The sequence below is a fragment of the Scomber scombrus genome, chromosome 24, assembly GCF_963691925.1.
Source record: "Scomber scombrus chromosome 24, fScoSco1.1, whole genome shotgun sequence".
NCBI lineage: Eukaryota > Metazoa > Chordata > Actinopteri > Scombriformes > Scombridae > Scomber > Scomber scombrus.
The window spans coordinates 12,983,849-13,000,603 of NC_084993.1; the positions used below are offsets into that span (position 1 = coordinate 12,983,849).

Below are 16,755 nucleotides of genomic sequence, written 5' to 3' on the forward strand. Positions count from 1 at the left end.
AAAGCCAAGCGTGAGGAGCCGCAGAAGGACATCAATGAAACAAAGACATGACATGCACACACTTGAATTAAAATGCATTAACCAAAGCTGCAACTCATAAAACAAACGTTTCGTTGAACTGGAAGTCCGCGCTGTTTGCTGGTAAGCTGCATTTTACCTGTAGCATGACAGAGGCTAATAGCATGCTAACAATAACGCTAAGGCTCCCATTATCGGACACGGTTTATTTCAGGTTTTTTGCAGTCATTTTTAAACCACAAATGCGTTTAACACTACTACTGAACTTTAAAAAATATACTCTTGTCGAGTTATGACAATGACACGTTGTTATTTTTGTTACAGAGAAACAAAACGGGACAAGTCAGCGTGACCTGATAGCTGCACAGCGTTAGGCTATAGGCAGCTAGTTTAGGGAGTAAGTTAAAGCATTTATAAGTAGCTCCCCACTAATGCACTTGATAACAAGAATGAGCTCGTTAGCCCTTGACGAGCTTCAGCTGCTCGATAACGAGCTAACTATTAGAAGCAGGTGTGTTAGTGAGCACGGTTAGTGACGACACATTTTAAGGTTGTACAGGCGAAATTGCTGTCAACTTTACAATTAGTTTCAATAGCAGGGAAAACTTTTAACACAAAACTTTTTTTTTTAAACAATTGATAATTAGAGTAACATTTGTTTAATTGTGTTTACTATTTTTTTTTCTCCAGATTTTTTGATATCACTTTACATGGTCAAGTAGTTTTACATTATCACAGTAAATAAATAAAGGTCATATGGAACAACGTGATTGAAGGAATGTTAAATTGACCCCCCCCATGTATAGTCTATAGCACCTTTCTAGTCTTATTGACCACTCTAAGCACTTCACAGTACATGCCAATACACAACCACTCACACATAAATATTGATACCACTGACTGTATTCATCCACAGTGGAATCATACACTGTTGGCAGAGGCTGCCATGCAACCAACCAACCTGCTCATCAGTGATATAGTGCTCCCTGTCCAAAGCCCCCCACAGTGTGTCTTTACTCCCCCATTCTCACACACACACACCCACACTAATAGCATAATCATCAGGAGCAGTTTGGGGTTCAGTATCTTGCCTGAGGACATTTTGATATGATTCTCATTAGTAGATGACCCACTCTACCTCCTGAGCCACAGCCACCCCAGATGTTATTTAACTGGGACAAGCATCATTTAATCACAAAATGTACTTGTAAAATGGTGCTCTTGAGTAATTTCTTACCGCTAAAGACGAAGATTATCACTCTTACATGTATTAGATGATGATTCCTGAGTGTCAGAGCAACACTGGCAAAGATAATCATCACCTTCTGTATTCACCTTTTATTATGTATTAGCTGGCACACCCTACTCTGAGGACCAGAGGGGCCCAGCAATGCAGTAAAAAACTCAATTTCAAAAAGTCAAGAAAGCAATCTCTTCCCAGAGAGTCTGCTTGTGTGCCCAGCGTGTTTTGATATGGCTGCACCATTTAACAGCTGCTGAGCCGGACAGCCTGTGTAGCCTGTGCCAGCATTTCACTTGCCTTAAGGCTGTTTGTTTTGAGGATGGAGCTTAAGTCGAAGCAGTGAGCGCAACATCCCAACCCACGGCCATGTGTTTCCGCCTCTCCTCTGCAGCCCAACGCCAGCTGAAGCGTGATGCATCCAGAGCAGCCCGGAACATGCTTCGCCCCGCGGAGACGACAGGCAGATTCAGCCCCTCGGGGCACCTTGAGCACCGGCCTACTGCAGGGCCTCATCCAGAGCGCCAGGCCTCCTTCCTTCTGCTTCCTGTTCCCCAGGGTCCATGCAGCTGATGTGGCTGCTGCCCAGCCTGCACAGATGCCCTCTCCTTCCTCCTCCTCCTCCTCCCCCTCAACCAGTCCTGCTCCTGCATCCATCCCCACTCCCAGTAACGTGCCAAGCAACATGGGCAAGCCAGAATTCCCAGACACGGGATGGGACCGCATCAAGGATCTCTTTGAGAAAGAGTTAGTACTTGTGTGTTCGTCAGTCAGTTCTTTTTTTTTTATTTTTTTTAAATCCCTTTTACCACTTTGCTCAATTTAAACTTGTCCCCCTCTGTGCATCCATTTTGTTGTTGTGTTGCTACTCTACTACCCAGCTTCTATATTGTAAGACTAAACACTAGAGCCCTACTATATCAGTCAGCCGATATTATCAGCAGATCTTGACCTATCACAGATATATCAGTATCAGTGAATATGTTGTCTGATGTCTGTGTCATAGCTAATTATGATTATTAAATTCACAGTGAAGTCATTTTATATAATAAAGCTTATATAGTTACACTGTAAAATATCATCCCTACATCACATACATTTTTGTTCGATAACCACATTAGAAGGATCGTTGCAAAAAATGTTTTAATGTGTATTAAATGTGTATTATATATATATTATATTATATTATATATTATCACCCATTGTATGAATATCAGACTTTTTTATTCCCTAAAATTGATATTGGTCCAAAAATCCAGTATCGGTCGGGCCCTACTAAACACACTAAGGGATAAGTATAATTTAAATTGGTGTATAAGTGTGCACAAACTTTCAACTGGAATTGAAGATTGAGCCTGATATTTTTCTATATAAATTATATATTTTTTTACCATCAACAAATAGAAAAAACAATGTGGACAATGATAGAAATATAGAACACTGCCAGCCTTCTTCTATAATGGACTTAATGATCACTGCTGTATTAAAATTCAGCTAACAGCCAGTGGCTTGTAAATGAAGCTGGATGCTCATTAGTGTGCCTGCTCTAACAATCCAACCGTCATTTAATTAGTTCTGTTTAAAAATAATCTGTACTCCCAGTTAGTGACTCAGAATAAACTGTGAGTTTGTCATGTCTGAACATGTCCGCTTTAATTCCACTCAATTTTTTTTGTTTTGAAAAATGCACTTTTAATAGTGTCTGAAAGTCATTATACGAGGCACTAAAACGGCTCTATCACTCATGTGTTCTTGCAGTCCGACACACAGGTACCCAGAGGAGCTGACCAGCGTGATAAAGAGCGGGCTGGTCGCTGCGCTAGCAGGCATGATCTACGGAGGCCTGCCAGCAGCTCGCCACGCCAGGAACAGGTACATCCAAGTCAGCCAGGCAGAAATCTACACCAGTCGTGTGGAAGCGGTGGTAAGTGAAATCTGAATTTGAGGGTGCCATTAAAAGGGGATAGTTTGTATTTTTTGAAGTTTGAGTTTTGAGTTTATATGAGGCAGTTATCCATAGTCGGTGTGTTACCTGCAGTAGGTTTGAATGTCTGTTGCTCCAGTTTGGAGCAACAGACAGGAGTCCTGGCAGTGTACTGCTGCGGGCAGGGCAGCATTAAAATGTATATTAGCCACCTTAAAAGAACCATAAAATCAATATCAGTTTCATTGTCACACAGCCCTTTACTTTGGCACTACATTTTCTCAACTGTAGAACATCTGTATTCCTACACATGCCGCGCACTGTATCACGGAGCCGATCAGCTGTTTGGGTCAGAAAGTACTACTGCAGCATGCGTAGGAATACAGAAGTTCTATGAGTGAGATAATGTAGTGCCAAAGGAAAAAACGTCCTTCTCCAAAATGACAGTATGTCGACCCAAAACAACCGACTACCTCATACAACCTCACTTCAAAAACTCTGAAGTATCCCTTTAATGCTGGTGTGATTAGATTAGATACTCCTGTGATTTACTTAAAATACTACTAAATTACCCAAAATGTTCTAAATTGTGACACCAACCCTAATATCTAATGATTTTACAGCACCAAGACAAAGCAATATAGAGAATGTTAAAACTCAAAACAGGTCCTCAGCAATGTTCTTATGGTATTGCGTGTCACTTGTGTTTGAATCAGCGCTCGGCACATAACGCAGCTATCCGAGGTTTCTTGAGATACGGAGTGAGATGGAGCTGGAGAGTGGCTGTGTTCGTCACCTTGTTCAAGTAAGCAAAATGTAAATTAGATGATGCCGTGGACTATGTGATTATTGTACACAGGGGAACATTTAAAAAGAAAAAATGTTCTTACTTCTTTCACAAATGAGTCACATTAGATGGTGGTTTCTAGTTATTTTTCTCTAAGCATTTATTAATTATTTGTTGATAAATAATAAATAAATAAATAAATAATTATTTGTCTTTCCCTGATCTGTCATTTCTCTCCCTTCTCCTCTGTAGTTCTGTCAGCACAGGCCTGTCTGTATACAGAGACAAGTACGCCCTCAGCCATTATGCAGCTGCTGGAGGTGAGTTATGAGCTTACACTTACATCTTTTAAAACCTTTTTTGTTTTTATTCAAGGAAAAGTTGATTGAGCATGCTGGTTCACAAAAAAGCCACTACATGTTTGCACATTTCCATCTTAGACTTGTCTTATATAAGTTCAGATAACATACTGTTTCTGTCTGCCAGCAGTTTGAAATGCTGAATTTATGATCAGGTCTGTCTTTTGGCTAACTGCCTATTTCTGCACTTCTATGGCCACTTGCCAGGTGAACGTCTGTAGATAGTACCTTTTCTCTCTAATGATAATGATCTTATAGACCAAAGGATCCCTCCCAGAAAAAATGTGCGCTGTAAGTTATTACAACAGTAAATTAAAGTATTTTCATGAACTGGCATACAGGTTCAATAGCTGATGTGTGACACAGTGTGAGTCACCCTCTGTAAATTCTATTTGGGTAACTCCTTAGAGCAGAGAGAGACTAAATGTTTCCTCTAATAGTTATCTCAGGAAAGAACGGTCATATAATTGCTTCCTTTAAGACCAGATCACTGGGGCTCCTTGGTTGGCAAAGGGTTAAAGAGCTGACAGTGAACTGCAACGCCATTGTGGCCTTTGCTCTCAGTCAACCCCCCCCCCCCCCTTTATTTCCTGTCAACACTCTGCTCCAGCTATCCAAATAAAGGTGTAAAAATACCCCAAAAATCACCATGAAAAATGAAATGTAAAATGATCAAATTATCTGCAGGAAGTTGCAGTCCAGAAAATGTAATTTGATGTTGTGTAGATGTTTATCAAATTTCGAATATGTCAAGGTGGGCAACAATAAAACTAAAACACTCACCAGTCACTTTATTAGGAACACCTGTACAATCTAATGCAATCCAATACAACAGCTCTGCCATCAATTCCACTGTTACTAAGCTTATACATTATCAGTTTTTGTCGACATCATGAGAAGAATGATAATTCTACTTTATGTTTATTATTGAGGTCGTAATGGATGGAACACCATTCAATATAATGCACTCACCACCCACTACGACCTCAATAATAAACATAAAGCAGAATTACCACCCTGATGACAATGTCAACCAAAACTGAAAATGTATAAACTTTGTAAAATGAGTTTATGGCAGATTGCATTAGATTGCACAGGTGGTCCTAATGAAGTGTATGAAAGCTATCATTTGGACAGATGACAAACAGTTTTAACACATACAGACATATGCCAGGAAATGAAGTTATGAATGATGTTAATAAAACTTTCTGTGTGTGTGTGTGTGTGTGTGTGTGTGTGTGTGTGTGTGTGTGTGTGTGTGAACGAACAGCTGTGACTGGAGGCCTCTTCAGACTGAACCTGGGCCTGGGAGGTCTGGTGGCAGGGACAATCATTGGAGCAGTGCTGGGGTAAGAGGGTAGCGTCCCTTCACAGCCATCCATTTATGTTTTTAACTGACACGCATGTTCACTTATGCTTGTGCGCGTGTCCATGTGAGCAGTGAGCACTCTGGCAGCCAGCTGTGCCCCTCCCAGCAACCCTCTGTCGCCCAGCTGAACCCCCCCCCCCCCCCCCACTCAGTGCTGGGTGCCAGAGGGACTCATGTGCACCGCAGAGGGCCATGTTTTGGGTACTAGAGCAAGGAGGCAGACCAATACAGCAGCTGCCCCCCTCTCCATTTATACCATCCATGTTATTCCAGCCTCTCATCTCCATCTACCACGGTCTTATCCGGACAGTCTCATCTCTAATCCCTCCCCTCATCAACCCTCTCTCCTCTCGCTCTCTCTCTCTCTCTCTCTCTCCCCCCGCCCCACTTTTCACCTCGTTCCTCTGGCCTCTTCCAGCCAAGCGCACAGAGCCAAGAGCGGATTTGAATTTGATCATACAAAGGTCATCGAGTGTGAGGTGTTTGATGGTATAACAGACTGGAGGGGCTGGTTTGGATTGTCTCTGATCCGTGTTGGCTCAGCCCTAGTCTCTTCTTCTCCTATTGGCTCTGCACTAGCATTACCTCCTCCCCTCTCCTCCCCCTCCCTTCCGTGTCACTTTCTGCCTGAGCAACCAGCCACCTGGAGCGTTTGATGTGCGCAAACCGCCCCGGCCCTCCGTCTATGCCAGGTGCAGCCAGGGCAGAAATGAAAGCGGGCATCTAATCTGGAAAGCACATCACGCTCCAGATCTCAACCCCAGGATTGTCCCACTGTCCTGGCATGTGGCGGAGGTGTGACCGGAAGGTTTTTTGGTGGGCCCGGAGGGGCCGCAGAAAAGGACGTGACTTGTAAGAGAAAGCCGAGCAGGAAATCGGACTCCTACTTGGACTTACTTTTATGCAATGAAGCTAGGTTTGTTACAGAGCAGATTATGCAATAGTAGAAAGTGTTCTGGTAATACAGTTTCCCCGGTGTCGATGTGTCCAGCGAGTGGTCAGCGGAATGGTTTCACATGCTATTTACAGTAGCTGATATTTTCACGTGTTGTATAAATTGTACTCAACGCTTTAACAAAAGAATAAAGTGTATTTTTCTGTTTTTGTGCTGTGCTCTAATGCAAATATACTCAATTGTACTGGGAAAACGTGTTATATAATAATAACAATAATATAAACTAACTTCTGCTCAGAGTTCCTGCTGGTGGTTTGATCATCAGCATGCAGTCGCTGGCTGGAGAAACAGTCCGAGAGAGGAGGAGGAGAGAGCGCAGGGAGCTGTATGAGCTCAGGCTTGAGGAATGGTACGTTAAATTAGAAGTCACTTTTGTAGGATAATCAATTATATAAAAAAAAATGTAAACCCACATTTATATTCAAGTCGGTAATTATCCCGGTTCACCGTTAACCCACTGCTCTCCTCCTTTTTTTAAATCGTAAGGACGGCCCGTCTGGAGTTAACGGACGAGTTGATCGAAGATCTGAATGTCAGCTCTCAGGCAGAGGAGACAAGTAAGGACATGCAGAGGATCCAGGAACTGCTCAGCTTACCGCAGAACGAGAGCGTCGCTCAGGACTCGAGCAGCCAGCGACAGTAGCTGCCTTACTGCCCTGTTAATCTGTCAGACATTGAAGGTGGGACTTCACACACCTCTGAGGATAAACGGGTCACTCTCTTGCCTGGAATTGACACATGTTCATTCTCACTGAAGGGAAACCGCTTCACATCACAATGCAAAGACACTGTTGTTGTTTCACCCACTACTGAAAATGTGCCCATTCAGAGACAATAGTTGTACTGGGCGATATGTGTGTGTTTGTGTGAAGCAAGTTGTCAAATGAATGTCAGCCACTTACAGTTTGAGGAACATTTACATTAGAAGACTACAAAATCACATATTTATATTAATTTAAAACTAATTCAAATGCAGCTTCTGGACTCGATACACTGCTAAGCAATTTTTAAAATGGGATAAAGGAATAAAAAAACTAAATGACATGTTTTACATATTATTGGGATAATTCAATTTAATCTGGACTCCGTGTGGAGCTCTGATCAATTGTGGTTAAATATTGTTGGTTTTTGTTTGCCAGTTGTGCTTAATATGTCCATCTATATTTGTTTTTGTGTGTGACGGAAAACACTCAGTGCTGATGGCACAACAAATGTTATCCAAAGTCAAATTGACAAGTTGCACTTGTGTGGAATACAACCTAATAAAGCATCCTCAGTTAAACTCAGTCCTCAGTTGAACTCAGTTTAGGGAACACGGCGTCTCTGATAGTGACACAATGAGATAAAATAATTGAAGTCAACCTTCTTTTACAGTCTGGTTATGTCTAAGTATAACACATGTTTATCTGTTCCAGTTAAAAAATCAGCTCCAGTTATCAGCTTGTCTTTCAATATTGACTCCATGTAAATGAGGAAGATGGAACAGATGTTTGGAGAAAAGTGTCTTTCTCAAAGTCACCGGGCCTCACTGTTTCTGACACCTTCACACATTTCAACACCGAAGCAACACATATCACTCTGCATTTGACAAAATGGGCTTCTTTATTTTCCACGTCTGTGTCATAGCGAGCTTTTGACTTTGCCTCTCGGGCTTTTCAGCAACTAGGTCAAACATAGCCTCGGCCCCCTGGTGTAAACAAGATGTGACACGGCAGCAGCTGGGGCCCAGGATGCAGCAGTGACAGCCAGCAGAAAAAGATTGAAGAATCCTCGCACTCAGAAAAAAACAGCCTGTCAATGATGATAACTTACATCAGGTACACTTTATAGATAAGAAATGTGTATTCAAGTGTGTTTATTTCTCCCAAAGTATGTCTTTATATATATTAAGTTGTGAAATATTGCAGGTAGTCACTGAAGATAAGTTGAAATTACACGTTAACTGTCGTCTGTTGGATTTGGCTGCGTTTCAGCATTTTTGAGAATAGATTTTCTGTCTGGGCAGGTTTGTCTTTGTGTAACATTGATTAGCCAAAAAAAAAAATCAAACCGAGCTAAAAAAAAGAAGAGCCAGAACAGCTGGGTCGGGACATGTGTATGTCTGATACAACACTGCATGCTTTCGCAGTGTTAGTTAAACCCTCACTAAAGCTTCCAAACCTTTCAGCTTTAAAAGGAACACTGTTCTCATCCTATAATGATCCAGCTGCAGCATGTCTGCACTCACAGTGCAGAGAAACAATGCAGTGTTTGAAAGTTAATTTACCATCCAAAAAGGTTTTACTGTAACTTTACTGGCAATTTGTAAAGAGCCAAGTTGTCTGAGTTCTGTAGTCATCCTCTCTAAATGGGAGAGGAAGGGATGACTGCTTTCAAAGCTTTAACGTTCATAAATATGCTGTTAGCGCCCTCTACTGGTGGCTTTGTGGAACTGCAAATATGCCTCACATATATATAAATGCACATAGCCAACTTTCTCATGTTTCATCTACGTCCTGTTACGTGCAGTCTCATTTAAAAGCATCTTCAACATGTTTAGAGGATAAATTAATCAACCCAGTGTCATCACATGTGAACTGGGTTTGCATCAAAATATTTAATTTGTATTAGAAGTTAAATACAGGCCTGACAAACCCAGACTAACAGTATCTAAAACAGTACTAACTGTATCCAAAATACTCTTTGAGTAATACTGTCCTGACCATGTGTTTGATTGTCATTTTGTCACGTACAGAGAAACCCGTAGAGTCTCGAAACAGCAACAGTTGAAGAGTCTGGACTCTTGGCATTGGTTTCAGCAAGAAACCCTATTCAGGTTCTTGGCCCAGTCGCTTCTTGTTGTGACTGATGTTCCCAGCAGGAATGATTACAGCTGTCATTCTGCTTTCTATTAGGAAGCCAAACTAAATATGACTTCATAATTCAATTTTGTTTTGAAAATAGAAGGGTAATGCTGTAATGTAACTAGTTACTTTTTAATGGCGGTAACTTTTTAATGTTATTAGTTACTTTTAAAAGTAATGTTCCCCAACACTGGTCATGACATCATATTTACTTTGTCTTTTAAAAAAAAAAAAAAAAAGTATTTTGTGGTTTCCGCTACAAAGTTGATTCAGTCTTCATGGAGCTCTTTATTGCTACATAATGCACAGTGTTACATGTGGCAATGGTATGCAACTTAATTTGGCAGAGAAACAAATGCAGAGTACAAACTGTTCCGTACATGCACGGTTTTCAAATGTGCCTGGAAGCAAACCTCCATGAACCCTGTAGCAGTAAGGTCAAAGCAGACTGTTTTGTGGTTCCCTCGTGTTTTATACACGCATCTGATAACTCAAACAGGCTACATCACACTTTGGGTGTTTACCACCTTATGCGCATATGGGTCAAGGACATATAAGGATTTTCAACAACTCAATGTTAGAATAATAAAAACAAGCATATCTAATGCAGTAGTTGAAACATTCAGAATGTTGTGTACCTGACAATTCATATTACAATTTGAAAGTGATTTTAGTGGGGGTTTTTCAAGATTAATTGGCACTGGCCTTAAAAAAAAGTCATGTGGTGCGACCATGATTCATCTTGAAATATCTTATATAAATAAAAGATCATCATTTACAAAAAAACAAAAAAAAAGATGTGAAGCGTGTTAAGTAAATTAATTTATTTCAAGATGAATCATGGTCGCACCACATGACTTTTTTTTAAGGCCAGTGCCAATTAATCTTGAAAAAACCCACTAAAATCACTTAATTTCAAATTTATAATATGGATCTTCAGGTACACAACATTCTGAATGTTTGAACTACTGCATTAGACATGCTTGTTTTTTATTATTCTACAATTGAGTATTTGCAAATCCGTATACGTCATTGACCCATATATGTTCCTGTACAGCTCTTTACAGTATTTGAATCGTGCTTTTGTTTAACTACTGGCTGTAAAGGAGCCTTTGAGTGCAGTTACATCGGCTTGCATTAGTAGACTTCTCATTCAGTTTGTCTATTGCATTCCTGCTCACATGTGATTATCACTATACAACGAAGGCGTGGAAAAAGACGCGTTGCACAGTTGCTGCCTTCATTTCTGCTCGTAAACGGGAGCGTTGCGGCATACATAACTCGTCCTTGTAAATGCTGTTGAGATAGCGTTTTCTACTTTTTTGTATTAAATTCACACGTTTTAATCAGTGATACAAGATACAAACGCTCTTTTCACTATATTGATAGGACGTAATGTGAGGCAGAATTCAAGTAGCCCATGCTCTTAAATGTAGACTAACTGACCCATAATAAGAAACCCCAAATAAGAAAATTAACAAAACTACCAGGAATCTATGCTATTATTATCAGCAGTAATCATAGTAGCACTCTTAGTAATAACTATGAATCAGTACTGAGAATAACAAACGGATATCAATAAAATTCCCGAAACGAAATATGATATCGACATCCAAGCTCAAGGGTGAACTTGTAAAACACTGTAGAACAGGGGTAGGCAACCTTTTTGACACGAAGTGCCAGTTTTTAATGTCCTTGTTAATAAGTGTGCCATAATCAACAATAAGTTAAATTATCACCGCGGACTGACGCGCTGTAAACTGGAGCGGGATGACACCCAGAGGTGATTTATTTAGATAGGTCTTTATTATTACAAAGATGCTCTCTGTTATAATGTATAGCAACAACAACAAAGTTAGCAGATCTTTGTAAGCTGATCTGTGCTCATACTGTGTGTCACTGCTGCAGCGGTGCACTTTTACACACAGCGCTTCAACATGTGCTGAGGCTCAGTTCGGTCTGTAAATACTGAAACATCACAGCAACTTAGTGTCTGAAATACGTCGGATCACCGCACAGTGAACCTTTGTGCTTTTGTTTTTCTTCCTCCACGCATCGTCCATCAGTAAGCTCATTAATTAGTAATTGCAGACACAGTTGGAGCGAGCAGCTTGTGCTTGACATCGCTGTTTACAGGACGCTATAGTTCAAGTGTGGACGCTCACGTCGTTTGGCGTGTCCATCAACTGTCTGATCCGTGGCCCGTTGGAGACAACCTGATGCGAACACGTACAGCTGCGACTATCTTATTGGCCGAGACTCCGTCTCACATGGTGTTAGAAAACTTCACGTGCTGTGACTGTGACTGAAATCTTGCCAGACCTAGCTGCAGTTTGCACACAGCGTCAATGCCAGAATGATTACGGACAGCAAACAGACTAGAAACAATCCACTGGCCACTGCCGGATGTTTTTCACGAGTTTTCTTGTGGTAAGTCATTTCTGTCACATTATAGGATTTCGAAGCAGGGTCAGATCATGACCTGTTACTAAATGATTCGAATAGTGATACATTGTTTGTTCGGGTGATAAACAAATAATAATAATATAACTCAATAATCTTGTCCTGGAGAAAAAGTTTGATCCTAACTTTCGTTTTGAATACAGCTGAATCTGTAACATACAAGATGCATAATTAAACATTAAATAAAAAATAATATCATATTGTACCGGCTTCCCAATTTAAGATGCAAACTTTTTCCTGAAGTTTCCCCAATTAGCTTTAAACCACAAAATTGGCATTAGCACATGAATCACAACTACCTGTTGCAACTCCAGTCCAACGTAATTTCTCACAAATAGTCCCAGGGGATGTAATGAGACTTTGATAACTTGATGCAATGTGTCAATTCTACGTTTTCTGTTGCATTGGCAGCCAGTATTAAAAATAAAGGCGGGGGCTTTTCAATTGTAAATTTGGAGACATTGTGAATATGGATTTGCATCAACAAGCGAGGCCTTGTTTTCATATTTTGCACCCAAATTCAATAATGCTTAGAAGACATTGAAATGTAGAGTATTGTGTTTGGGTTGTATGCACTGTAATACTATGTCATCATTGTTTTAGATGTCATTGTGGAAATGTACAGTTGTGTAGATTACACTTGAAGTATTTATCATTTTATTTTCCTTCCTTTCGGTCCACTGGATTTTGACTCTTATAGAAGCCGGATTGTAAGAGGATCTAACTTGTCCTGTGCAACCATGTGCCAGGTCGTTGGTTGCAAACAATGTGTCTTAACCAATTTTCCTAATAAATAATTAGCTGTGGGCCAAAGTCAGGGAAGAAAAACCTGTTGAAGAGGTGTTCTTAAATGTTAGGTATTACATGTCAGTTCAAAGTACTTCCATACCATGATCCATAGTAGAGAAAGATAAAAAATTTAAAAAAACGAAGAAGCTACATTTGTGGACGATAGATAATATGTACATGCTGTTCAACAATCTGTATGTTAAACTGTAATACACAATTCGTAATACATTAGATGTTTTATTCTTACAGAGGGATTGAATGAGATTGTTAATGTCTGATTCCTTACTCAAGGTATACAAGTCCTGGCAGGTCGCCACCAATTAATTTTTTTCCTGCAGTCCCAACTGCCTGCCGTTGCCTGTTTTAGTGATAGATGTACAGGGAGCAGATTCAATATTTGCAGTGTCAAACTGCCTCAGAGGCAGGTTAAATTTTCCGATCTCTGTTGTTTGACCTCTCGTCCGTACACAGATCCGTCACTGTCCCAATGTGATGGATCACTGATGTGTTTCCTGCAATTTACAGGAGTTAACAGATCGGTCTCCTTAGGTGCAGTCATGTGTATGGGGAGAAAAGCAGTTTGGATTAAAGTAGTTGTTGTTGTCGATGGTGTTGAACATCGAGCTGTCCAAAAACAGAATCCTTGCGCGTGTCACCGAGGAGTCGATGTGTCGCAGTATATGGTGCAGTCCCACGGTGGCTGCATCATCCACTGCAACTCAATGGGGGTGCCTGTGCTGTCTGTCAGGTTTGTCAACATCAGTAAGGTGTTGACAGGCATTGATGTATGATTGAATCAATCATGGAAGGGAGTGGCGGGGGGGGGGGGGGGGGGGGGGGGGTATATCTTGAGTGATAACAAACTAACATATTGAGAAAGAAGTCTTGGTGTTTGATACCCATGTTATTCATTTTCTACTTAATTGTTGATTTCAGCTGGTTAAGCCCCCTGCTGTACCTTGGACACAATCGGAGGCTGGAGGAAAGTGACCTGTACAGTGTTCTTCCAGAGGATGGGTCTGAAATACTGGGAGAGGAGCTGCAGAGGTACTGTGATCAGCTCAGGAAGGAAGAAGCTCCCTTAGTGGGAACCAATTGTTCCAGGGCTAGACCTGACTGTGATATAATCTAGGATCACTCCCAAAAGTCTAATATGTGACCTTTGGCAAGGTGTTTGTCAAGATAAACATTTGTGATTGTACTTGTTGCTTAGACCTAATCATTTTGGTTGTACTATTCACTAAATCAGTAATGGATTTAAAGTTACTGGGCTCCATTTCAGAATAAATACCCTGTTACATGTGCTTTCTTGCAGATTTTGGGACCGTGAAGTTAGAAAGGCCTCAAAGGAACTTCGGGAGCCAAATCTCACCAAAGTCCTCATTCAGTGCCACGGGAAGTCCTTTGCAGTGGCTGGGTTGTTTGTATTTTCACTGGTATGTTCTGGCTTTTATAAAGCTCCCTTCTCAGATGTTGACATCATGACAGTTTAGTGATATATAACGATATTGATGAGTTTTGTAATGAAAGTTGTTTGGAACGTTGGAATCTTTTGTCCCTAAGGTTACTTGCACGAGAGAGATGTTGTCATTTGTAAAAAGATGTTTGTGTAAATGTGTAAAAGATTTGAAGGAGTCATAATGGAGAATAAAAGCATACAAATCTATAACATCTGCAGGCATTAGAGAACTTAGAGTCCAGCTTTGAAGTTGCTCTGTATTGGTATGCACCATTTAGATTTGTTTATATACATAGTTTTGGAGCGTAGTAAGTAAAGAAACCATTTCCAGATGCTTTCAGCGGTCGTATTTCACAGCCACATATGGACTGACAAGCAGGAATGTATTGAACTTTCTTGGCAGTTCAGTGTTTACAATAACCGGCGTAATGCTTTCTGCATTATTGCGAATGTTTGAATAAGAGGTTACCGGCATATCTCACGATCTAACATGTACGTTTGTCTCCGTCTTTGTCGTTAAGGAGGCCATTAAAACGATCCAGCCACTTCTCATGGGGGAAATCATCACGTACTTTGAGAATTACGACCCAGAAGACGAGAGAAGTCTTCGCACGGCGTACGCTTACGCCGCTGCAATGTCCCTCACCACTTTTGGACTGACTTTCTTTAGCCATCTTTACTACTACCATGTCCAAAGAATAGGCATGAAGATTAGAATTGCCATGTGTCACATGATATACAGAAAGGTCAGTAAAAAGTCAGCAGATTTGCAGCACAGATGCATATTTTTGTAGATTATCGTCACCCTCGGGGATATGCCACGAGTTGTTGCAGTAATTCCTCTGGTAAAATGTCGCTTTGCAGGCTCTTTGTCTCAGCAGCGAATCCATAGGAAGAACCACCACCGGACAAATTGTGAACCTCCTTTCAAATGATGTCAACCGTTTTGATGAGGTTAGATAACACAAATATGTGCTTGTACAAACAGTGATTTCTACTGCTAGATGTTCACAAGGCCCAGCGGAATTTTGAAAGCAATGACCACATTAAGCCCCAGTATGCTACCCCCGTGTTTTCAAACCTTTTGTTTGTATGTTGGTCTATTACAGACCTGTGACAACATTTTTTGTAACTGAATTGTTATAACCGGTGCCAAAAAATGTTTCCAATATTTTGTGCATGCTTGTGTTCACATTTAACTGTTGCCTCTGTAGATTACACTCAATCTGCACTACCTGTGGGTGGCACCTCTGCAAACCGTGGCGATAATCGGTTTCCTTTGGAATGGGATCGGAGTGTCGTGTCTGGCAGGTGTGGCTGTGATTGTCCTCATGATGCCTGTGCAGGCCTGGTTTGGAAAGCTCTTTGGAAAGTTCAGGTAAATAACAAGATACCCGGAGGGCTACACGGTCGTCTTTAATCGTCACCTCATACACTTTCAACGGACGTATCACCTAGCGTGTCTAGTATCAGTAAATGAATTACCGATATCACCACTTACCCGCTGTTTGTTTATGTCTGTTTACTTTGTTTTATTCAAACAAATTGCTGTTCCTTTTGGCACCTCATGTAAATACCGTAGTCTTTCCCAACATTATGAAAAAATGGAAAACTAAATTTGAATTGTATTTTTTTGCAGGGGTAAAACAGCAATCCTTACCGACAACAGAATCCGCATTATGAACGAAGTGGTGTCCGGCATCAGGATCATCAAAATGTACGCCTGGGAAAAACCATTCTCAGCTTTGGTTACCGAAGTCAGAAGGTAACGATGGAAATGTTGTTTGTAAAGAACGTTTATCGGGACCAAATTTCATATCGCTTAGTGTAAGACACACAGCTGCATCATTTGAAATGTCAAACTGACACCTGTATAGCACATACCAGTGGCTTTTTTGGGGAGGACGATGTTGGTGTGTGGTTTATATTGAAAACAATAGGTGTGTGTGTGTGTGTGTGTGTGTGTGTGTGGGGGGGGGGGGTGCTCAAACACATCTTTAACACCATTGGCCTGTGTTACCATTCAATGATTTGATTATAAGCTAAGATCTGTTTTTTATGCTTCTATTCCCCTGATGCCTGAACTGTGGAGTTGATCTGGCTACTGCAGGTTTTAAAACTTGAGGAACTGGTTTCTCCTGGTCCATTGTAATTCTTAGGAAATGAATCTATTTCAAGCTTAATTAAGTTGTCTATCATTGTAGTTTGTTTCTTTAGCCCTTGGTTAATGGTTTGAAACTATCAAAGGGTGAGGTAAAGCTCTCATCTCATTAAAGTGTCAGTTTAATGTGTGATCAACTGAGTGTCATAGCACAGGTTATTAAACAGGTTATTACACAGGTCATTATTAAAAACCACAGTAATGAGATGTAAAAGAGATGTTACCAATACCAAAAGTGAAATACATAATCATTGCCAGAAAAATGATCTGTCCCTCTTGAGTAGACCAGAGACCTTTTGTATTTTGGCAATATACATGAGAAAAGTCTATTGGTAGGCATCATAATTGAAATTGGAATCTAAAAGCATGCTGGTTTGAGGCTTAAGTT

General features: G+C 40.7%; 2 protein-coding genes across 4 annotated transcripts in view; both read left to right on the forward strand.

Annotated features, from left to right (window-relative positions):
- Positions 1-8,440, forward strand: timmdc1 (translocase of inner mitochondrial membrane domain containing 1). 3 transcript variants are annotated; one of them, XM_062414867.1, is made up of 9 exons: positions 1-141; positions 1,653-2,005; positions 3,017-3,182; positions 3,899-3,987; positions 4,222-4,289; positions 5,599-5,677; positions 6,891-7,001; positions 7,139-7,332; positions 8,312-8,440. In XM_062414867.1, exons 2-8 carry the CDS (start codon positions 1,674-1,676, stop codon positions 7,293-7,295), a joined length of 1,002 nt encoding a protein of 333 aa, XP_062270851.1. In that variant the 5' UTR covers positions 1-141; positions 1,653-1,673; the 3' UTR covers positions 7,296-7,332; positions 8,312-8,440. The 3 variants fall into 3 exon arrangements, with proteins under 3 accessions (XP_062270851.1, XP_062270852.1, XP_062270850.1); XM_062414868.1 differs by having other exon boundaries at positions 8,319-8,334; XM_062414866.1 differs by lacking the exon at positions 8,312-8,440 and having other exon boundaries at positions 7,139-7,923.
- LOC133976616 (ATP-binding cassette sub-family C member 4-like) overlaps positions 8,345-16,755 on the forward strand; it is a 22,639-nt gene continuing 14,228 nt past the window's right edge. Inside the window, exons 1-7 of the mRNA XM_062414864.1 lie at positions 8,345-8,469; positions 13,684-13,794; positions 14,063-14,183; positions 14,728-14,952; positions 15,071-15,160; positions 15,421-15,584; positions 15,846-15,971. Of these exons, the coding sequence (XP_062270848.1) occupies positions 8,450-8,469; positions 13,684-13,794; positions 14,063-14,183; positions 14,728-14,952; positions 15,071-15,160; positions 15,421-15,584; positions 15,846-15,971 (857 nt within the window). The 5' untranslated portion in view covers positions 8,345-8,449. The remainder of the gene's footprint in view (positions 8,470-13,683; positions 13,795-14,062; positions 14,184-14,727; positions 14,953-15,070; positions 15,161-15,420; positions 15,585-15,845; positions 15,972-16,755) is intronic.